General features: G+C 41.9%; 1 protein-coding gene across 6 annotated transcripts in view; it reads left to right on the forward strand.

The window, feature by feature from the left end:
• Positions 1 to 25,127, forward strand: part of SHROOM2 (shroom family member 2) — a 313,178-nt gene that overhangs the window by 196,107 nt on the left and 91,944 nt on the right. For 3 of the 6 annotated variants that reach the window (XM_075589388.1, XM_075589391.1, XM_075589392.1), the window contains 2 exons: positions 20,103 to 20,228; positions 23,830 to 25,127. The exon at positions 23,830 to 25,127 is cut by the window's right edge and continues 1,316 nt beyond it. In XM_075589388.1, the coding sequence (XP_075445503.1) occupies positions 20,103 to 20,228; positions 23,830 to 25,127 (1,424 nt within the window). Of the gene's footprint in view, positions 1 to 15,465; positions 15,574 to 20,102; positions 20,229 to 23,829 lie in introns of all 6 variants that reach the window. The other 3 variants (XM_075589387.1, XM_075589389.1, XM_075589390.1) reach the window with 2 other exon arrangements.

Here is a 25,127-nt window from a genome sequence, read left to right on the forward strand (position 1 = left end):
AGGATGGTTATACTGGCTTTTCAATTTGAAGCTGGAATAGGTTTCAGCCACACGTTAAAGAAGTTATGGTGGATAAAAAAATGACAACCCTCCACCGTATACTGTACAGTAAATAAATAATATCACTTGTGAGCACATTCACGTCTGTCAGGTCAGCAACCTTGCCTTTCACCACTATCGCTTAGCTTACAATGAGCCACCTATGCTGCAGCAGGGATGTCCTTAAGACCTGACCTGTTGGGGTTCCCTGAGGACTGGAGTTGGGAAACACTGCTCTCGTGCCATTGTCCCTCTGACCACCAAACGGTTAAAGCAGCAGTGAGCAATGATTTGCTATTTTTCCCAATGCTTTTTTTTTTACTTTCGATATCTTGCTTTTTCCCAAGCTGGTTTAACTTTTAACATATGATGCTTTCTTCAGGAGATATAAGCGTATGCTATATCAAGTGTTTTCTAAAAGAGCAGGACATGCGTATGAGGCAAAATACTAACAATATAGGAGTTACACTCATAAGTGCAGAGCCACAAAGCTCCGTTAGTGTCTTAACGAGACATTCAGTTCACTTCAGTTAATGTCTTGTTAAGTGCTTACGGTATCTGCAAAACTCACTAACGATGCGTTAAGTGCTATTCTAACAGTAACGAGCCGTTGCTGTAGTGCTGATGATCTACAAAAGAAGTGTGGACCACCTGTACGCATAGGTACAGCCGGCTGTAAAGGTAACGCTGGCCCCAACGCTATATTATTTTAGGTCCTGGTTAGGCCTAGCGTTAGGGGCTTCCAGCTCCTAATGCCGGGTAGCAGCCATTTTTGGGGCTTTGTCCAGTTGCCCCACTTGGAAGTGGGTTACTTTGGCTCCCTATATTGCCTTCGCCAAAAGTGAATACCCTGGACTAGGCCAAAAAGGTGAGCAAATACCTGTGTAGTAACATTTTGCAAGCCATAGTGGACACAAAGGCATGCTTTATATCGACTTTCATAGTCACTGAGGTAAACAAGGCATTCATAGAAATAACTTAACTACCCTACTACCTATTGTAGGTCATAGAGGCAAAACTGGGGGGGGGGGGGAGGGGGAATTAATGCAGGTTGTTAACCCTGTGTATGCCATAGCAGTTATTACAATGGGTGATAGGGTAGTTTGGATATTTATATTAACCCATTGGTTACCTTAGTGACCATAAAGTCATGCAAGCCTTCATGGCCACTCTGGCTTCCAAGGGATTGATTCATTATTTTGAATTGGAAAGGCAGATGCCCGGTATATATTGCATTGCAAAATATACCTGGCATCTTACTTGGCATATTGCTAATGCAAGCCAGCGTTGCTGACCACTTGCCTCCTTGCCACCTTTTCCCCTGCTAATGGTTTTAACCTACATTATCTAATTTAATACTGACTAACCTTAAAAGTCGCCTCACAAATCAGACATCCCAATAGCCTGCACTCATGGCTATTGTCCACCCACAGTCACTCCTACCAGCCATTGTGACCAATCACTGCCATCTACAGCACCTATTCCCTCACCTGATGTCTCTGAAAGTCTCCCATCATACCACTTAGATTGTAAGCTCTTTGGGTCAGGGATTTCCTTTCCTATTGTCTGATTTTGCTGCGCTTATTGTATTATTATAATTCCCTGTACTATATTCTTTGTGAAGTGCTGAGTACACTTTTGGCGCTATATAAATAAAGACATACAATACAATTCTTGCTGGCTAATGCTGTGTTATCCTTATGCTGAGGAGCCTAACGGATATTGTTTTTGCATATATTTAGCTTTGTGGCTCTCCGTTCAAGTCAGGGAAGGTAAAATCTGTTAACTATTTAGGTAACATGATATTATTTGTCCTTATTTAACTGAGCTTTGTAGATCTACCCCATAGACTTCTGTGGGGGATTGCTGGTTTAAATGCCAAGTAGTTTTAATTAAGCAAACTGGTCGTGCTGTTTGATGACCAGAAGAGGGCAGAGTTTCATTGAGAAACACCACTTTAGTTAATTAGAAGCCAAAGTTGCCAGACCTGTATTTGGCAACCCACACAAGTCAGTTTGTTGTAATGGACACATGTTTAAAAAAAAAAAAACAAATAGGGCGGTTGACAACTGTTTAAACAAAATCATAATTGGCTCAATTTATTAGTTGCGTTGGAATAATTGCGACAATAGCTCTCTTATGTTCTGGTTGCTTTTCTAAGTATGTATCATTTTTGTTTGTTTGTTACCAGTAGTAGTATTGCTGATGACTTTGAAACTCCTATTTCATCTCCGTCCATCTGGTAGCACTATAGGTTATAGACCACAGGTCTTGTGGTAGGATAAGAAGAATCTTGCACCTGCCCTATATTGGGCACCTCCCCCTTTACCTCTGTAGTATTTTTTCCTTGCATAGCTTGGAGCTTCCGGAGATGTGCAGCCATGAGTGTTGCAGCCGACCGTCTAGCAGAGGGGGGGTGGGGACCCGACATTGCCTCTCATGCAGACGGAGTCCTCTGAAGTCCTCATGGAGGAGTCTGACATCCGTGTCGGGCAGAGCTACGGTGCCTGACGTAACTTCCGGCCATTGAAACCATGCGGTCAGCAGGCATTTTAAAAAGAGGGATCAGCTGGCAAACAAGCGATGTTAGAGGAGACGGACGCTGCGAATACAGAAAGTGCAGAGAAGCAGCTACTTGACAGATTAACCCCTTACTTGCGGTCTTAGTGACTAGTATTGGAAGGGGAATGATGCAGGGGAAACCTTCTGAAATCAGACCGGTAATGCCGAGTCGATGGGGGTTACCCCTTTATGGTGTATATTCTGTTATGCCACATATGTGATTCTCCCACAATGCAACCCTCTCAGGAACCAGTACAGGGGATGTCAGACCCAAGAAGGCATTTGCAAAGACCAAACATTTAACTTCTGCACAAAAAATGGTGCAATGCATGCATAAAGCAATTGGCAATGGAGGAAAATTCCATCCAGATTCAGGGCTTTCTGGGGTGGTTCCAATCGGCAATGCAGTGACATATACGTTAGAAACACACTCCATATATTAAATGTCCATAAACACTCGGAAATGTGCCAGTTCTGGCCATCTGTGGTATACGAGAACGATTCAATCGATACTTAAAAAGACATGCTGGGTGACTCCTCAGTTATTAAAGTAACAAATGTATTTTCTTCCTAGAAAATAAATGTTACTTTAATAAGTGAGGAGTTGCCCAGCATGTCTTCGTAAGGATCCAATCAGCAATGCAGCAGACTTTTGACAGCTTTAAATAAACTTATTCACAGAAAGGCCAGGGTTCTCAATTTCAAGGGAAGATCTAGGGGCAGCCTATGAACCTGCATCAGAGGCCTTACTTGGCATCCTCCTGGGAGTCAGCCTGGAAAAGCATCGGTAGGAACAATATTTCCAGTTAACTCCAGATGAAGGTGAAATGAGAGAAGAATATTCCAGTTTCGCAACAGTAAATATTGACAAACTGGTGAAAGCCGTAAAAACGGTTAATGGAAATAGAAGCGGTAAAGGAGCCTACAAGGAAGCAGGATCGTATGTGCATGGGTTCACAGAAAGTCTAGTCTGCCCAGTGCATAGAGCAATCAAAAAGGGAGGGATGGCAGATAAGAAACCGTCCTTATTGAGCCAAATGTACCCATTTGATCCAAAAGAATTCCAAGGCTTGGAAAAGTTCTCCAAAGGTAGACATACCAGGAGCAAGGTGACAGTGACAAAAGGGGCTGCTATGGCGCTCCTATACAGAGTATATGAAAGTGATATATAAAACCATAATAAATCACTAGGAGGTGTATAATTTGTGCACTAATAATTCATAAAAATATAAGAATATATAAAGTGAGAGTGCAAGTGCATAAATAAATATAAAGTGAAAAAATCGCAGCTGGACCCTATAAAGAAAGGTTCAGGTTTTCTTTTTTACGATTGTGTAGGAAGCTTTGGGGAGCGTAGGCATCACCATACAGTATGTGGAATGAAGCAAATGAAAACTACATAGTGTAATCAACTTCAGAAAATCTCTAAATTCTAGGATTCTGCAAAATGGGAACTCACAATTTTTCAGATCAAAAACAGCATTTCCAACAATTAATGTGGCTCAGGATGTCCAGACTTTAATGTCTCTGGTAGGTAGATGGTTGTGGAATCTGTGTGGTGTATCCTGAATGAAACAGAAATGACACCTTGGTGCAACACTGTGTATATTAAACAAATGGTATCACTCTTACATGAGTAAAATGTAGTATAGGCACATAGAACCAAAGATGAGTGGCTATTCGGTATCCTCGCTGCTCAGACTCGAGTCTCTCAATCTGCCGGGCTCCCGGTGTGCATTACGTCACATCCGCTGGTGGGTCGCGTCACTTCCAGTGCTTTCGGTATCGCGGAGAGGGACGGGCAGCAATCTGATATGGACAAGGAGGTTGGTAGAGACTACTCCACACTCGACTTGACTCTTGAAGAAGCTGTGCCAAGTGAAACAAGTAGAGTCTGTGGAGTAGGCTCTTCCAATAAAATGTTGGTGTACTGACACTCCATTTTATCTGACATCTCCCCCCACCTCAGTTACCAGGCTTACCGGTGGCGGCATCAGAAGAGGAAGACTGAAGACTACAGGAGCCGAGCGGCACAGGAGAAAGACAGCTTCCAGCGGGCGAAGAGAACCCAGGAACATGTCAGCGGAGGAAAGAAGTTGAGACAGTGGTCAGCGGTGGTGGCAGGAAATCCTCCCCTGCTGTTCTCCTGTGCTGCCCTACTCCTGCTCTGCACGTCTTCATCCGCCACCGCCCGCTGTCTCAACTTCTTCCCTCCACTGACATGGTCCTGGGTTCTCTTCTCCCAACGGCAGCTGTCTTTCTCTTGTGTTGCTCCTGTGGTCTTCAGCCCTCCTCTTCTTCTACAGTCACCGGTAAGCCTGGTAAGTGAGAAGGTGGGGCGCAAATGTCGGATAATACTTTCCGCATTATCCGTCATTCTTGGTTATACGACATGGTATTGGTCCCATTTAGGTCAGATAACTGAGACACTACTGTACTTCCAAATCCATCGCCTGAGATAAATTAAAGTGCTTCTATCTAAGACCATGGCCCTCTCCAGATTGATTTTGCCAATTGTGTGCTGATGGGTCTCCAAAAACATAATATCAAAGCCCTGCAGTTGGTGCAAAACACCACTGATCATCTTATAGCAGACCAGGCAAGGAGAGACCAGATCTTGCCAGTACTACAAGATGTGCACTGTACACTGGTAGAACAAAGGGTTCATTTTAAGATCTTCGCCATTACCTTTTAAGGCTATCCATGGACTAGCCTCACCTTCAGAAATCCTTAATCAGTAACACATCCAATCAGATGCTCAGATTTTCCTTCGCGCCTCAACTGATTGAGCCTTGATTTAAGGTAAATAAATCTTTTGGGAGAGCTTTTTCAAGAACCGCTCCAAGACTGTGGCATGCGCTCCATGCTGCTTTAAGAAATCAGGAAGTTTGATTCCATTCAGAAAGGAATTAAAAACCTTAATTTTTCAACAAAGCATTGCAAACAGACCCTAATACCCTGGCAGCCAGCTTTCCTGCTCCCATTCACATTTCCCTTGCTTTGTTGGTATTCCTTGTCATTCCCCTATATGTTTTCTTTTGCTAGATCTCAGATGTAGGTCTGGGATGGGTGTCTTCCCTAAATTGGAGATGTGGGTGAAACTGTTAAAATCTGTTAAGTGGCGTTGAGCTCTCTATAAGACCCCCACAGCGTTTGTGAAGCTCCCAGGAGGGGACTCAAGCCCCATACAGATTAAAAATGGTACTAGACAGGGATGCCCCCTATCTTCGCTTCTTTTTGCATTGTCTATTGAACCTCTGGCAGCAACAATTAGAGACGACATCAATATTAAGGGAATTGAAATTGGAGGGACAAGCTATAAAATTTCTTTATTTGCAGACAATATTATTTTAACACTGGCCAGTCCATTGACTTCTCTCCCGAATCTGTAATCCCAGCTAGACCAATTCGAAAAGTCTCAGGATATAAAATTAATACTGATAAGTCGGGGGCATTGAACCTCTCTCTGACAACCCCTGAAATTAAGCTGCTCCAAGCAAATTTTAATTATAAATGGAGCTCTTCAAAAATTAAATATCTGGGAATACAAATAAAAAGCTCCTATAAAACTCTATACCAGTACAATTTCCCCCCTCTATTTGAAAAGATAAAAAAAGATCTTCAGAGCTGGAATGAATACCAGATATCTTGGCTAGGAAGAATAGCCACGGTCAAGGTGAATATACTCCCAAGACTTCTGTATTATTTCCATACTCTGCCAATAAATATCCGCCTTCCTGAGCTCAAGAATATTCAAAATAGAATTTTCCAATTTATATGGAAAAATAAAAGACCAAGGGTAGCCAGATCAATCTTGATAGCGCCAAGGGAATGCGGAGATTTGGGAGTCCCAGATATCATTAAATACTATCAAGCGGCCCAATTAAAACAGGTTATAATGTGGAACAATGACCCAGCGACTTGCTGTTGGTTGGGGATTGAGTCTACCTATGCGAGGCCTCTCTCTCTGCCGGCTGCCCTTCGGTCTAGAAGAGGAGGAGAGGTATTCGCTGAAAGCCTTAACCTGGGAGCAATGAGATGTACATGGAAGATATGGTCCAGAAATAAGGGGAAATATAATTTGACCTCATCCCCATTGTTATTGACCCCAATATTTAGTAACCCTGAATTCCCACCAGGCAGTCTCCCAAAGGAACTTAGTCAATTCAGAGATCTAAACATTGCAATAGCAGATGATTTTTTAGTTAAAGATAAGATATTATCATACCAGGACTTGCAAAAAAAATACCAGACAATAAACCTTCCGATTTTTGGTTTCCTTCAGATTCGTCACATTTTGCAAGCAATTTGAAAAGATTCTACATTCTCTGCTTAAACAAAATTTGAGAGACTATGTAGAAGAGGTGCCTATCGTAGAGGTTTGATTTCGGAAGTGTATTCGTGAATGGCACTATCTGCAGCGAATTCTAACCACAGTTATATATTAAAATGGGCAGAGGATCTTAATGTTGAAATAGATAGATGATTGGGAGGATATCTGGGAATCGGCAGCTAAAACGTTAATTTGTACAACAATAAAGGAGAATATATATAAAATGTTATTCAAATGGTACTTAACTCCAAGTAGGCTGAGCCAGATTTTCCCTGGATCTCCAAATCTATGCTGGAGGGGCTGCAGTCAGAAGGGAGATATGGCTCACATCTGGTGGTTCTGCCCGAAGATCCAGAGGTTCTGGTCTATGATTCAGACTATGATTCAGAATCTCTTGGAGGTCGAAGTAGAGATGGATCCGCTGACCTTTCTGTTAGGCAGACCCATTAATGATCTTCAGCCACAAACAATGAAATTGATTACACATGTTCTCACAGCAGCCCGCTGCTCTATAGCAGCGGCCTGGAAGAAAACCAATGCCCCTTCTAGACAAACCGTTCTAAGAAGGATCAATTAAGTTAAACTGATGGAATTCCTCTCAGCGCAACTTAACCAAAAAAATAGACCAATTCAATAAGGTTTGGGAAGCATGGCCCCAAGATTAAGAAATGAATGAACGGTGCTATCTAAGAAAAATAGAGGGTGTCTCTCTGGAACAGCTGGGGTGGTGGTGGTGGAAGGGAAGGGGGGCCCTGAATCCCTTCTCCCTCCTCCAAGAATCTATGGCTCTTTTTGTTTTTTCCCCCGTACCCTCTTATCCCTTTCATCTTACCCTCCCATCTCTTTTTTCCCCATTTCCATCTTTCTTTTTCTCCCTTTTTCTTCTCCTACCCTTTAATTATATCTACAGAGATGCTCAAGGAAGCGGCTGCTTCTCTAAACAGAAATTGAGAGGGAGCTAAGGAGAAAGGGAAAGCCAGGTGGTAATGAATCTAGGACAAAATCACTTTATTAGTGCTTGTTCTGTCTCCTTACCTGTGCTCTACAAATGTTATAATGTAACCTTTCACAAATGCAATGAAAAATGTGCGATAATTATCTCTGTAAAAAAATAATAAAAAATTTGAAACAAAAAAAAATCTGTTAAGTGGAATTTCCCGGGGTTTCCAATCAAAATCCATTTCGCGGTGTAAAATCCGTTAATGGATTGGTCCAGTTTAAATCTGTGCCCCTTCTAGACAAACCGTTCTAAGAAGGATCAATTAAGTTAAACTGATGGAATTCCTCTCAGCGCAACTTAACCAAAAAAATAGACCAATTCAATAAGGTTTGGGAAGCATGGCCCCAAGATTAAGAAATGAATGAACGGTGCTATCTAAGAAAAATAGAGGGTGTCTCTCTGGAACAGCTGGGGTGGTGGTGGTGGAAGGGAAGGGGGGCCCTGAATCCCTTCTCCCTCCTCCAAGAATCTATGGCTCTTTTTGTTTTTTCCCCCGTACCCTCTTATCCCTTTCATCTTACCCTCCCATCTCTTTTTTCCCCATTTCCATCTTTCTTTTTCTCCCTTTTTCTTCTCCTACCCTTTAATTATATCTACAGAGATGCTCAAGGAAGCGGCTGCTTCTCTAAACAGAAATTGAGAGGGAGCTAAGGAGAAAGGGAAAGCCAGGTGGTAATGAATCTAGGACAAAATCACTTTATTAGTGCTTGTTCTGTCTCCTTACCTGTGCTCTACAAATGTTATAATGTAACCTTTCACAAATGCAATGAAAAATGTGCGATAATTATCTCTGTAAAAAAATAATAAAAAATTTGAAACAAAAAAAAATCTGTTAAGTGGAATTTCCCGGGGTTTCCAATCAAAATCCATTTCGCGGTGTAAAATCCGTTAATGGATTGGTCCAGTTTAAATCTGTGCGGATTAATCCAAAACTACCCTAGGATGCAATCCAATGGTGAAATTTAAGAATCCAATCCATGGATTCTGCAACCACCTTGTTCACCAACCCACGCACGAAGATGACAACAGAGAGATGCAGGGGAAACGGGGCACTCACTGGTTGTCCACGATTAGAATAAAGAAAAAATGGGTGACCAGGTATACAGAATCTAAAAAAAAGGCTTTATTGGAACATTGATAAATGTGTTCAAAAGGAACAATCCTCCCACTCGTTTCACGCAAGTATTGTGCTTTCTCAAGGAGCATGAAGATCCCTGAACCTAACCCCTTCCTGCTATCCTCCCCTCTTCAGCAGCACTCTAGTGTTCATGAAGGCTATAGACAGCTGATCTCCACATGGACTTCTCCACACGCACAGCAGCAGCACAGTGAAGTAATCAAGAGCACTTCACTCTGCTTCACCCTGCTGCTGCGCGAATACAAGGCAGGTAACTGCATTCGCCATATAAGAGATCCACTAGGGGTAGTTATTACCAATCATGTTTCCTATGATCAGTGGTTCTACTCCAGAAATTATATACTGTTCCCTCCCACCGGTTATAGATTAAATACAAAGTACTGTATACAAGACTGGCAGTTACCATTCAATTCGCCTCTACTGGGAGACTGCTCCCTGTTGCACAACACTGCTGATAATGTTGCATCCTGAACAAAACACAACATAGTTACCGAACTACGGCTCTTTAAAGTGTTTCTATATCGTTGCTATTTACAGCTATATATGTCTAATATTATCCTAAATCAGATCATTATCCACTGAGCTCATATTAAGTCTTTCTACCAATTAACACATTCTTGCTCCTGTGACATGTATATCTACCTTCCTGCGATCCAAAACTACACTGAGACCTTTTAGCCTTTTGCTATTTTCCACATACTGAGCATCAATAACAGGCAGAGCACTATTGCTCATTCAAGTCTGATTTAATTTTGAAAGACTCTATGTGCACAATGTGATTATTATAACCCACGCATTAGCTCAGTTATCACTCCTCAAGGGTGAATACTTTTTTTTTTAACTTCACTGTAATTTAGGAGCACTGCGATATGTACGTCTTTCATTTTTTTGTGCTGTGCTTATTTTAAAGAATGACTGTATTTGAAACTTGAATAATACTGAAAGCGAAGTTTTATCATTTGCCAATATGTGCTTAAACCTTCACAATATTTAACTATTTAAAAGCAGAATCCTAGTGGAGATATTTCCCTGCTAATCTTCGACATCATTTTGGTGCCTTAAGTTTGAATATATTACTGGAAAAAAAAAACAGATTGTCCAGCACTCTGATTAGATTAAACACTCCAAAGTCACTCAAATGTTTGCACAAGTAGACCATGCTCACTTCATATTCTGTACAAAAGAAATATAGAAGAAAAAGATTTGTATACTCAAGCATGTAATATACCCTCAAGTCCATTAGGTGATTATTAACAGAATAAGTTTAAGTATATGCCAGCACTTAGAGGGTGTGTGTGTGTGTGTGTGTGTGTGTGTGTGTGTGTGTGTGTGTGTGTGTGTGTGTGTGTGTGTGTGTGTGTGTGTGTGTGTGTGTGTGTGTGTGTGTGTGTGTGTGTGTGTGTGTGTGTGTGTGTGTGTGTATATTTAAAGTTTGCAAAAAAATATATATATTTTTTTTAAGCCACGCTCGCACTGCATTATAAGCGGATCGCGCTATAACATGGTTGAGCTGTACTTTCACTAAACATATCGATGTACAGGCAACCCAAGGAGCAACCGTCGGTAGGAAGATCTTTCAGGCTGTAATAGATTAAATAGTTTTATTTCATGTACATCTTTTTGTTCCCTCCCTCGCTATTGCTATAATCAAATACCATTGTGCTGCGGATGGATGAAGAGGAAAGGGAAAATTTGGCTTACCGAAAATATATATTTCCTGCAGTCCATCAGGCAGCTAAGGCTTCCCCTTATCTTGGATTATGGTTTGAAAATAAATTTGTTTGAAGGAAACTTTGTTGTCTAAAATGTGCTTACCTAATCATGTACTACTATGAACAACACTGCACAGGTAAAGGGGAAAGAGCCTTAGGCCTGGGACATGGTCAGCGCTTATGCGCTGAGCCGTGCTGCTGATCGGCACTGAGCCCCTGCAGCCGCAATGGGAGCGGCTTTAGCAGGGGCTCGCGCACGCGTCAGCACGCTTGGGGAAGCGTGTGTCTGACGGTGTTTTGAAATTTCCCCGCTTGCCGGAACGCAGAGCTGATCACGTGAGCGGTTCGCCCAATGAGGGCGAACCAGCTCCGTGACGTCACTGGCCCGCCCCCGGCCCGGCCCCTGATGGCGCGCTGTGTAAGGCCAGGGAATGCACCGCTTTCCCTGAACCTCAGCGCGCCTCAGCACGTTTGAGAGGCACTATGTCCCAGGCTTTATATAGGACAGGTGCCAGCTTCTTCTTGTCCTATATCAGGAGGTGTAGTCAATACCCCATGGTGTTGCCTGATGGTCTGAAGGAAAATACATTTTCTGCAAGCTAAAGTTTCCCTTTTGGGAAAGAAAGGAATTTACAATTCACATTTCGTCCATCCTCACTTTCATATTTATGCCAATGAGCATGTTAATACTCCATTTTATTGCAAAACCTTCTAACTATTACTATTTCAAAGAACAATCCCACATAGCTGGCAGTAATGTTGTTTTTTTTATATACTGATCAGTGAATCCACTTTTTTAGAAAGATTACATTTCCCCCTAAAGTAAACATTTCACTTTTATTCTTCTGTAAAAATAAGTCGGTTTCAATATTATCAGCATGATTCTAATATGTCAGATCATTTTGTTGATGATTAGCCAGGATATGCAGCATTAAGAAATCCTGCACTCATGGGAACTTATTCTGGCAATTGCAAGTGTCCACCAAGCTTTAGACACAGGATGTCTCCCAGAGGCATTGAGACGAAAGACACTCCCACTTCTTGGTTGACTCATATTTAAAGATTAGGAAGTTCCTCTGTTACTTGCATTGCAACTCAGCTCCTCGCTACAGTCCACGTCCTTTTTTCTGTCTCCTGCCTGCTAAGTATACTGCTTGCTCCCCTTTTTGTTTCACCTCAAATCTACCTAACCCCTCAAGTTAAATTGCTTGCTATCTTGTGTATGACCCCGGATCTGTTCTGGACTTTGCCTTACCTAACCCCTCAAGTTACCTTGGCTGCTATTTTGTGTATGATCTTGGATATGTTCTGGACTTTGACCTTGCCTATAACCTCAAGTTACAGTATACTGCCTGATAACCTGTGAATGACTGGATTGCTTCCGAGACTGCTCCATCTACCACCCTTTCACGTTCTTTTCCTTCCTGAAGTCTGTGTTGTCAGAGAATGTTAACAGCTAATTGATGTTCTTTTGCCTTCATCGCTTTAAACAAATGATGGTGCCATCATTCGTCAAACATCAAAGAGAGAATGGATGAACAGTGTCCCTACATATTGGAGCAGTTAACAAACTGTGTTATCACAAAAGAGATTAAGTCGAGACTGTATAAATACTCAAAAGCATTTGGCTCCTATGAATACCATAAAGATGTACAAAACATTTTTTTAAAGCAGCAGTTTACACTGAGTGACATTTTTTGGCATTTTATTTTTACTTACTTGAGAAAATCTCTTCTGGCCCTTTCAAACTCTGTTTTTTTTTTTTTTTTTTAATGTGATACCCCGTTAGGAGATATACAGCATTTGAAATATTACATTTCCGGAGGTTAAAATGGAATCTCTCCCCTGAGACCAGTGCAGTCACTATAGTAACCTCAGATGCTAGAAATAAGGAAAACTATAGAGTTTTCTAACACACAAAAAGAGCAGAACCTGCTTAGGGGGCAAGATACGAACATTATATAGGCTTCTGGGGGGATTGCAGCTTTAAAATACTTATACTTTTTTGATTTGTCTGTCACCTACATTTAAGCTACAGAACATGTCTCCACCATTAGTTCACTTTGGTCTCAGGGGGGATTTTAACCTTTACCTTCCATTGTGCCATTGAAGAAATTACAGATGGAATGGCACCACTATGGTACTATACTAGTGATTTCTCAAGGTCTGTACATGCCATGGGGCCTTTTGGCTAATTTGTAATCAACATTTTCACATGTATGATGGATTTTCTGATAACTGTTTTAGAACTCAAAGCCGCATTTTCCATAATACCAACTGAAGGATGTCACAATTTTTTTTATTGTACTTATTAAGAGGAGTAAATCTTCAATTCAAGTTGTACACAGGATCAAATAAACAAAGGAATAGTGCAGAATGTGCAACTTTTACAACAAACTTTTATAACACAAAATAAAATTCTGATTTTGCGCAGGGACCACTGCTAACGTTACAACATGATGATAATTTGTATTTGTATTTAAAGCAGCAACACCCCACATCTAGCCGACCTTTTTGTGATAGGATGGTAATCCGAGGGTTTGGAGCTGAGCATGTTCATTTTAGCTCTGGGAATTCATGACTGTGAAATTGCCGGTATCACTTCCTGGTTTCTGGGGGTTGTAATAGCTGCACCAGCTTCCTATTAACCTTTGCGATGCCGGGAAATTCAAACAACGATTTTGTTTCCTCAGGAAGGCCAGAGATACTGGTAACTTCACTGATAATTTCAGCTCCAGGGACACCCAGATGATTAGCACATTAGAGAAACAAAAAGGGGATAGCTGCTTTAACATTGTCGCTGTTCAGTGTTTGAGTTTATTCCCATATTACATGTAGGGTGTGTCATGGAACGTCGGACCGCCATTACCCAACAGCAGTGAGTCCCCGGTACATTGTCTGTCCAGACTCCTCCCACCGGAAAAGCGCCCCAGTATTACTGACTGCGAGGGTTTCCCGCTCAGGCTAGGGTAAAAAGGGGCCCCAAAACACACACGGCTAATCCTAATCTACTCTGCTAGGATGGTAGTGTCATCAACCAGGACTACTTGGAGGAACCACCCAAGAACTTTGCTCTTATATCTAGAGTACCTCCCACTCAATCCCGTTGACCACAGGCTCTCACTGGGAGACAAACTTACTCATACCCTGATGGTCTCTGGGACAATGAGATTTCTGCTAACTCAGAGGGTCTCAGGAGTCCCAGAAATCACACAGCAAAGTTAAACAATCACAGTGCATACAAAGTAACAGTCCTAGCATAAATGTACTAGGAGGTAGTGTACCACCAACCAGGCTATGAGGGAACCCACCCAAAAGCATTGCTCTTACACAGGGTACAATGACAACCACTTCCAGCAATCCCTGACTAACACAAGGATTAAGTCCCACATCAATGCCTAGCATCCCTGCCTATACTGTTATTTAGAGATTACGGGGGATAATGGGACCCAAGTCAAATGCCAGGGTCAGAGAATTCCTAGTAAGAACCCTAATCAAATAACACAACCCACAGTATAAAAAAAAGTTACTGAAATTCATGTGAGCTAACACTCTGTCACGACAATAGAGCTATTAAAGAATACATTTAATAGAGAAAGGTACAGTACACAAAACCATGTTACATACAGAATTAGCAGCAATAAATAAAAGGGGGGGTAGTAAAAAAGTTTTTTTAAACTTATGACCCAACGTATTCCAAGGAAGATAATACCGCATCAAAAGGTTTCCCCATTCAGTCTGACTCTAGGACTAGTGCGTGCCCATATAAGGATTTCGGCCCCATTCAGGTTGAAGCTTGCACTAATCGGGGAGCTTGCCAGCAGTAGTAGGAGAAAATGGTGATGGGCAATGTCCAGGTGACATCATAACTCTGACCTCTGGCCAAACAGACCTGGTGGTGGGGGTTTGACAACTGACCATGCAGAAGCCACATTTTCAAACAAAGAACCTTCTCCCTGGGTGCAAAAACCTGTGTCTGTGCAGGGAGAAGGGATGGGGGAGGCCAGTCAAAGGGTCCGCCAGCCATTTGTCCTGGTTGGATGACCTCACAGGGAGAACCCCAGACACAGTGATGCCAAAGCGGGTCAAAGGAGTCCTCATGTGAAGGCTCTCCCTTTTCATGCCGGATCGCCACCATGGCCATCCCCATCCCCCTCCATCCTGCTGCTGGAGCAGGGTAGGAGGGCGGTAGAGTAGCAGGGATGCCATTGGTTGTTGGTTGGGACTGTGACATGGAGAAGGGGAAACTTTATGGGCCGTCGGGTGGTCTACTCACTTTGCTGCTGCCATGCGCCTTTCCCCCCTCCTCCTTTCTGCATGTCAAGCGGAGTAGGGGGAGAAAGAATGTGAATGCCAGCAGTGAGGAGGGGAGCAAGAGGGCAGAGGAATGAACTGGGTGTGAAAGGTTCTGGGGTCATGAAGGGTGACTGGGGGCTGTAGGTTATCCCCTATCAGTCACAGGGTGTTTCACTTCAAAACTGATATTTATGCCATGTTGACTGTAACATTACTGCTATATTATTAGGAACATTTTGGACTTTTAGCACAAATATAACTGTGTTCATCAGATATTTCCGCTAGCTGCATAGACCTCAAAATATTTATCTTTTTGGATAGTGTTAATTGTAGTTGGTTCTACAACTCTGACTGGTTTTGTCCCTCTTATTGCTTGGCTGCTCAGAAAGATGAAAGTGGTGGTGGTGGATATTATAAAACGGAAATTGCCACCAGACAATGACGTTCTTGTGGCCAGGAGTTTTCTTACAAAGATCTTGAGAAGTTCCATGAGGTACAGTACTGGTTTCTAATTCCATCACGCTGTCCCTGTTCTGTCGTCATGGTGGAGTGTCCTTGTGCCTTTTAGAAGCATTGTAGAACTTTCTTGTTCCCTTGTGTGTGTCGACCTTGTTTTTTGTTGTGATAATGCCGTAGCGATTCCTCACATAGTTTCCTCATGTACTGTAAGTGTGGCAGAAGTAGAGCAAAGAATATTGATACATAGGCATGTATTGTAAATCAAGTTGTTGGCATTATTCTAATCCCAAAATGGCTTGCTTGTGATGTTGCATCCTTAGTCACTAGTGCCTCACTCGCTACCAGTTATAGTTAACCTTGGTGTGTTCCTTTTATTGTGTGTCTCATGCTCCTGCTAACTCCAACATACAGAAAATGGAGAGAGAAAAATGAAAGATATTTCCGAAGGGTGGACTCACTAAGAACTGTTCCGCGGTAACTACCATTCAAGAAGAAAATAACAGTTTACGTCCTCTATGGAGGGATGTTCTAGCTGCCTCTAAAACAGAGGATACAGTTTGATATGTACATTTATTTTTATTTTTGTACTCCATAAACCAGTGTTTCTCAACAGGCGTTTCATATGAACCCTTGGGTTCTCTGGGCATTCCTAAAGGGTTCCCTGCAAATTTCAGCTCATTTGAAAATTGTACCAAATTCAGAAGAATTTACAATGCACCTGATCTCAGACGCACTACTAGAGATTCCTTACAATGTATCTGATTTCAGAAGTGCTATTAGAGCGGTTTGGGGTTCCTTACAATGTATCTGATCTCAGAGGCGCTATTAGAGAGGGTTAGGGTTACTTACAATGTATCTGATCTCAGACGTGCTATTAGAGAGGGTTGGGGTTCCTTACAATGCATCTGATCTTAGACTTATTAGAGAGGGTTGGGGTTCCTCTGAATTTCATAATATAATTCTGGGGTTCCTTAATTAAAAAAAAGTTGAAAACCACTGCCCTGAACCTTTAAACTCGAATAAACTTCCAAAATAAATATACACTTGCCTGCCTTTGAAGACCATTTTTTCAGCCATCAACCCCCATAATAATCATTCAAATCGACCGACTTGTCAATGTTCATCGACCACAGAAGAGAAATGCATTGTAGATTTGTGTGTTGAACACATCTTACTCCAAAACGCAAAGCACTGATGAGTTATGTGACCCTTGGTTTTACCTCTTCTTTCCAAGCAATCTTCAGAGAGCTTATTCAGCAGCAGCTAAAGTGCTTTTCTCTCCAAGCGTAATTTCAGAGTTATGAGTCAGAAACCCCTAAGTTTAGGTTACAGAAAATCTGTAACCGATTTTTAAGCCTGACAGTCTTCTATATGTGATGGCCATATTTTGAAATGCTGTTGACAAAGTTAACACTGTTCTCCTGTATTCTGTAAAGGTGCCCTACCAAGTTGCCACCCTCCCTAGATTGAACATGATTTAAAAAAAAGGAACACTGGTTGTAAATGCACATTTTTAACCAGCTTAGGTTTTCTAGTAGTTCAAGATCTTTCAAACTATGTTTTAAAGAGACACAATCCAAGCAGCACTTAAAAAAAAAAAAAAGTTTTTTTTAAACAAAATATATGCAGCCCTTGATTACCTTTTATTGAAAACTAATTACCTGAGCTGCTGATAGATTTGTTCTCCCGTGATCGATCAGCAAAGATCCTGCTTCCCAGGGTTCACCAAATGGCTGGCTTTCTGTTTCAATCAATCCTTCAGTCGGTGACTTAGCAGCTACAATGTATGCTAAGGTCGCGTCCAGGCTGAGAGCTCAAGAGTGCACGATCCAAACAATGAAAGTAAATTGTAGGGTCTATGCTGCATGTGCGCATGCAGAGGCGCGATGCTTGCCGAGACAAATATTTTTGTATTTGTCGCGCTTGCCCTGGTCACGCGCGCGGTTCAGCCGATGAGGGTGAACCGCTCACATGAAGTCACGGGCACGCGCGCAACTAGCTGGCCAGGAATCGCCCGATCAACGAGAGCGCCTGACGTCACGACGCTCTTTTTTTTTTTTTTTTTTAAGTCACATGTAGGATATTTACTTGCATTGCTCCTTTAATGGCCATGTTTCAAACATTCTCTTATACTTACATAAATAAACAGTTAATCTAAATCTAATTATTGGGCACCCAGCTTAAATGTGAATTGCCATGAAAACCTGACGAAGTCCTTGAGAACTGAAGTTGTACTGCTATCTTCTCATTAAAGAATGAACAAATATCTGTAATCTTCAAGATTAAACTACCCAAATGTAATCTCTGTATGTAACCCCCAAACACTTTTAATGTGGTGCCGATAGGTTAGAGGTCAGACAGTATATAAAAGAATCATCTTTTTACGCAGATTTTAACGAATATTCTATTTTATAGGAAAATTCAAGAATCTCCACGGATCTCAATACAAAGTTGTCACTGACGCAAGTATTTCAAGTAATTATTGTATTTATTAGCAGAAATGAATACAAATCACACAACGATTAAGACAGTGACCCATTCGTCATCCCACCTAACGAAGGGGTTACACCGGAAACCTGTTATTTCTATTCATTTCTGCTAATAAATGCAAGAACTAATTTGTATAATTGTGACAGAGACAAGTTTGTATTGAGCGTGGAGGAAATTCTTGGATTTTCCTATGTGAAACAGCAGCGGGGTCCCTGGTTTTCTCCTCATCGGCACCATTGAAATTGTCTCTGCAAAGGAGACCCGTTGACTGATCGAATGAGAGCAGAAGGTCTATTTGATCTGAGAAGTATGAGCTGTGGAAATTAAGGGCATAATGTAGAAATGCCATTTATACAATACTAACAAGCTTTAGAAAAGTCAATCAATATTTACCATATGAACTATCAGTAGGGGACACAAGGCGGGCCTTGGGATATACAGGGCCTAAGGTGACACGCTGGCAGCAGGGCTCCTCCGCCTTGAAGAGTGGCCCCATCCTGCAGCGTCATGGCAACATGTGACAGAGCATTGTCATGTGACTTCGCATCGTGGCGCTGCAGGAGGAGGGCCGCCCTTCAAGGTTAGTATCCCCACCACTTCCACCGGAGGGACCCTGCTGCCAGTGTGCCTCCTTGGGCCCTGCACACCCTAAGCCTTGGGCAGCCTGCTGTATGCAATTCCTCAGGATGTTCTTTCAGCAGCAGTGAGTTTTACCACATGCAAAGAATTTCCCTTTAAAAAATAAGAGGGTAAATTGATGCCTAATATGTATAACAAGAGCAGACATTAGTTTTGCCATCTTGATTTGTGTACCAGGAGGGTTTAATTCTAAAATAAGGACATCTGTATATAACCATATATAATACTTCATACTATATTTGGTATATGCTATCTTTAGGAAGACGATAAAAGATCATGTAATCAACCCTATTTATTGAAGTGATACTAAAAATAGTGATACTGTGTCTAGTCTCATAAAATGGATTCTGTTAAAGTTAGCTAAACTATTTTAAAGCAGCAGATCACGTTGATAGACTATTTTGTTTGCTTTTTAATTTGCTACTTACATTAAAACTACAAATCAAGCAATATCCTGCATGTGTTTTTTCTTTAATAAGTAAGTTCTGTACTATGAGCATTCTAAAAAACAAAAAAACAACTTTGTGACAAGCATTTTTGTTTCTATTGCAACCATTAACAAAGTCACATCCCCTTCCTCTTCTGAAACAGGCTCTGCCAAGCCCCCTTTTGAGCCCTGCCCTCTCTATCTAGTGACAGCCTGGTCACATGATCTTCCCCACAGAACTTTGAATCTTTGGTCCTCTTCTGCTGCACTGACAGCAATTTAGTGATCCCCAGAGCCAAATCTTCACCGATCGATCACAGGAGAACGGATTGATCGGCAACTTAGCTAATTACTTATCATTTTGTGGATTGTATTGATGCACATATATGAAATACATTTTTTTTTAAAAACGGTGGCTTGGATTGCTGCTATGAGATCTCTTCTTGCTGTTTTTTTTTCCCCTATAAATCCGATACCCCATACAGGAGATATGTGTTTGAAATACAAAGTGTCCGGGAGGTTAAAATGGAGTCCAGTGCCATCGAAAAGTTACTATAGTAACCTCGGAAGCTTGACATGGAGAAAATAAAGTTTTTTAACACTTGAAAAACTTTTTTTATTTAAAGTAAACAAAAAAGAACAAGACATGCGGTGGGAAGTGTATGGAACATTACGATTAAATGTATGTAGGCTTCTGGGGGTGGGAGGGGGGGATGGAGGGGTGTGTGTGTTTACTGCTTTAAGTAACCTGCGGGAAAGGCACTCATCAGGTAAGTTATTAATACAAAAAAGGTCTTTTTTTTAAGATGAACATTTTGGTCCTCGCATGGAAACTTTATCAAACTATTTTATTGCAAATATATAAATCTTTGATAGTCTGTTTAATATTATTGAATGTTTTTCTGTATGAAATGAAAGTATAGGTTTGAAAAAAATAAAATAATTAAACTGGTAAAAAAAAGTCTGTTTTATAATGTTAAAATGTTCAATTTTTTCCTCTGTTTCAGAAGAAATGATGCAGCCTATAGACCTCATTCCTGGCATTCAACTAAATTCACTGAAAGTGCATCGGAGACTCCACAGCTCTCTAATTCAAATGTAAATTCTTCATGGAATTCCAGATACCACTCCAGGTAAAAGCCGGCGAAAGCAACCGTACTATTTTAATTTGTGATATATATATATATATATATATATATATATATATATATATATATATAGCCCCTCCTAATCTCCTTGACCCTCTGGTAGGGAAAATGGTATCACAATGTCCCATAATCAACCACCTCAATTTAGTGGGGTGTTAGCTTTTATACCCGGGGGGAAGGGCTTGTAACCCTGCCCCATAACAGGGCAGGTCCATATAATGACAGGCATCACACCATATACATGTGACCCAGTCAGTACCCTCCCCAGGTATGACACTCCAACTGCCGGTTTAGGCCTGCCCCTGCATAAGCAACATAGTACCCATCCAGGCTGCAACTGCAGGCTAGGCCCTGCGCAAGAGTTTAACACCAACACTACCTGTTCCTATCAGGACATATAGTGTTGAGGCCAGTAGAAGGCTATAGCCAGGGGCACGTTGCTACACTTACATACAGACATGCGCCACACACACTTATACACACACATATATATAGGGTGACCAGATTTTGAAATGTAAAAACGCATTAAAAAATATTTAGAAAACAAATTAAATCTCAAACTGTGCCACTCCCCCTTTTTTGTGTTTCCCTCTATCCTCCCTCTCCCCCATCCTCTCCCCTCTCCTCCATCCTATCCTCTCTCCCCCATCCTCCCCCTTCTCCTCCCTCTCACCCTATCCTCTCTCTATCCCTCTCCCCATCCTCTCTCTATCCCTCTCCCCATCCTCTCTATCCCTCTACCCCTCTCTCCCCATCCTATCTCTATCCCTCTCCCCCATCCTCTCTCTATCTCTCTCCCCCATCCTGTCTCTATCCCTCTCCCCCATCCTCTCTCTATCCCTCTCCCCATCCTCTCTCTATCCCTCTCCCCATCCTCTCTCTATCCTTCTCCCCCATCCTCTCTCTATCCCTCCCCATCCTCTCTCTCTCCATCCTCTCCCATCATCTCTCCCCTCTTCCCCATCCTCTCTCTCCCTATCCATCGTCCACTCTCCCCCTATCTTCTCTCCTCCCTCTCCCCTATCCTCTCTCCTCCCGATCCTCCCGTATCCTCTCTCCTCCCGATCCTCCCATCCTTCTCCCCTCCATCCTCTCTCCTCCCTTTCCCCATCCTCTCTCCTCCCTCTTCCCCCAGTATCCTCTCTCCTCCCTCTGCCCCCAGTATCCTCTCTCCTCCCTACCTCCCACCATCCTCTATCCCCTCTTTCCCCCCTATACTCTCTATCCCTCTCCCCCATCCTCTCTCTATCCCTCTCTCCCCATCCTCTCTATCCCTCTCTCCCCATCCTCTCTATCCCTCTCTCCCCATCCTCTCTCTCTCCCCCTCTACCTATCTCTCCCTGTTCCATCCCCTCTCTCTCCCATCCTCTCTCCCCCTCTCCCCCATCCTCTATCCTCCCTCTCCCCCTATAACTCTCTCCTCTCCATCCTCTCACCTCCCCCCATCCTCTCTCCTCCCTCTTCCCCCCCATCCGCTTTCCTCCCTCTTCCCCAAATCCTCCCTCTTCCCCACCCCCCTCCCTCCCACCATCCATTCTCTCTTCTCTCTCTCTTCTGTCTCACTCTCGCTTCTCTCTCCCTCTCTCTTCTCTCTCCCTCTCTTCTCTCTCCCTCTCTCTTCTTCTCTCTCTCTTCTCTCTCTCTTCTTCTCTCTCTCTTCTCTCTCTCTTCTCCTCTCTTCTCCTCTCTTCTCCTCTCTTCTTCTCTCTCCCACACATACACTTACCAACACAGATACAGACACCAACACAGAGACACACACACTTGCCGACACAGACGGAACTGGGAGATCTAGAGAGGAGTAGATATGCTGCACCACCTGCTGCCCAGAAGTGATTAAGCTGTCACACAGCCCTGCTCTGCTGCCGGCTACAGATGTTCTGTGATCAGCTCTGCGTCCAGCAGCCAGCATCCTCCTCTGATCTCCTCCAAACCTCGGCTCTCCTCCTACCCGCTCAAACCGGGAGGACACTGGCTCATTAATCACCAGAACGGTCCTTGCAAAACCAGGATATTTTGACAATTATTGGAGCACCGGAACAGCTCATTAAAAACTGGTACTGTCCCAGCTAAACCAGGACTGTCCCGGCTAAACCTGGACATCTGGTCACTGTGTGTGTGTGTGTATAGTAGTACCACCACCTTGAGAAAGGTCCAACTGGGGTACCGAAACGTCAGTTTTTGTGTCTTCTATCAAATATAGAAAATTTAGGATTTACTTACCTGCGTGCTGTCCCTTGATGTTGTGTTGCAACCGGTATCGTATGGTATATATATATATATATATATATATATATATATATATATATATATATATATATATATATATATATATATATATAATCAAAGGCTCCTTACCATGCAGACCAAAGAGTCCAGAGAATCCAAAGTACACGCAGCAAGGAAGAGACAGCACACTTGGTATCAAAGAAAAAATTGTATTGAATAGCAGGCACATACACCGACGTTTCGGTCCTAGGAACAGGACCTTTATCAAGGGAGTGCATATACATATGTATATATATATATATATATATATATATATATATATATTACACACTTTTCATCCAAATCAAATGACCAGGGAAGGAGAGACAGCACTACATATAAAGTACTATACTCTGATAGAGAATTTACAATTAAAATTAATTTCACGTGGCACAGAACTTCAAGCTTTACTTTGATTTTGTGTGTTTTTTTGTCAATATTTCAGGAATACAATTTTAGTCCTTAGGAGTCTTCAAAAAGCTAAATCCAACAATTTATTTTTCAAACTGAGATCTTAAAAACAGATTCATCAACTATAGCCAATATTACCAGGGTCACAGCATATAAGACTCAAAAGTTGTTCATTAGAACCCTAAATGCTTGATATTTTCATTTACTTCTCAATGTCTTCATATAAAGCTTTTTATAGTTGCTTTAAACATTATTATTATGATTATTAATATGAATATTATTTGTAGTATTATAATCATGATCATCCCAAGGGTAACATGTTAGTTTAGACTAATAATACAGACGAAGTTAAATTAGTCTGATAAGACATATTACACTGACAAAACACTTGTAAACGGTAAACATTATTATTCCTATTAAGTTTGACTCTGGTATCCATGCAAGAGAGTTGCATTACTACCTTTGAATGAATCTCAGGAAACTTAGAGCACTACTTGCAACTGTTTGAAGAAGACAATTGCAAGAGAGTGTGTCCCATAAATAAAATTTGATTTAATGGAGCCCAGTGGCCCCCACCAGCGCGTTTCGAACTTGCCGCTCTTTATCAAGGTGCACCTTTATAATTTATGCTTATAACAAGCTATTGATGGCATAATTAGAGCACCATGCAGATTTTTTAGCATTACTACCCTTGACCACTATGAGATCAGTATTCGTGTACGTGACACACTTTGCTGACGTAGTTTGCTTTTCAGGGTCATTAAACAAACATTTTTGTGAGCTGAATGGTCCTTCAAATCGGTAAATAACCGTATTTCACTTGTATGGTTAATGTACCACGTAACATATTTCCTATCTTTTATGCGATAATCAGGTGTAATTATTATTTTCCTTTCTTTTGTCACAGTTCTTCATCTCATGACCTGTCAAACCCTTGGGACCAAACCAATTTGCAGCGAAATTCTGGTCATTTCAGCTCCATGGGGAGTATGGACAGTATTGACCAAACCTACCAGTTTGGAAGACTTTCTTCTGCCAAGTCTAATAACAGCATTGATCATTTAGGAAACCAAAGTAAGAGAGATTCAGCATATGGTTCTTTTTCTACAAGTTTCATCCCCCGTGATCCCACAATGTCTAATACTGGTTCTGCTTCAACAGAAAACCTTCTCTATAAAATCAACGAATGGGACACTGCAAAGCTAGGACACAGAAAAACAAGTCCGTTCTTGATTGAGACCAGAGGACCGGAAGATAAACAGGGATACCAATCTCCTTCCATCCTCAATGAAGCTAACAAAATGCAGAGAACAGATGATTTTGCAGATTCTAGACAGTCTGGCCGATCAAACTTTGGCCCCGTTTGGTATGTTCCTGATAAGAAAAAGACTTCTTCACCTCCTCCACCACCACCACCTCTCCGCAGTGATAGCTTTGCAGCTACTAAAAGCCACGAGAAGACTACTGGCTCTGCACAGTCAGATATCACAAACTCACAGCACTTTACTGTTGCAAATAGGTCTCAGTCAAGGCCTGATAGGAACTCAGAAACTTCTGACTATCAACAAAGACTTGTTCGAGTAACTGACCGGACCTTGGCAGATATGAGGAGAATCAGTAGTTCCTCTTACCAAGTTGACATTAATTTGGATCAAGGTGTGTCCTCCTGTAATGACAAATACCACAATAATGCACTGAATGCAGGTAGATTACAATCTTCTTTGTCCAGCAATGATATTCGGTTTGCACAACCTACATACAATTACCATCACCAGCGTCAGTACAGTGATGAAAGCACTTTCTTTCAAAATGCAAAAGCCTCAACATCACATGAACCACAACAGAAGCAGATGTCCTTCTACACTGGTGTTCATGAGCTGTCTACTGATCCAGTTCATGTTTACAATCCACACCAAGTCAGAATCTCCAGTTCTTCCACTAGCAGCAGTGGCGGAAAACAGAAGGTTGATAATTCTGGACAGAATCGGTTTTATTGTGTGACTGCAAAACAGCCACCTCAGGGAACCACTCAGCAGGAACAGTTTAAAGAAGAGTATAGTAAAACAGAAACAAGTTCTGAATTATCTTCTGCCCTATTTGAAAATGCTGTCACATCTCCTCAAAAATCTAGTTCCTGTCTACCTCCGCATATCCGCGAGTCTTCTCCAGAACACTGTGAAAAGAATGGTCTCAAAATAACTGCGA

Source organism: Ascaphus truei, chromosome 3 (assembly GCF_040206685.1).
Source record: "Ascaphus truei isolate aAscTru1 chromosome 3, aAscTru1.hap1, whole genome shotgun sequence".
Classification (NCBI taxonomy): domain Eukaryota; kingdom Metazoa; phylum Chordata; class Amphibia; order Anura; family Ascaphidae; genus Ascaphus; species Ascaphus truei.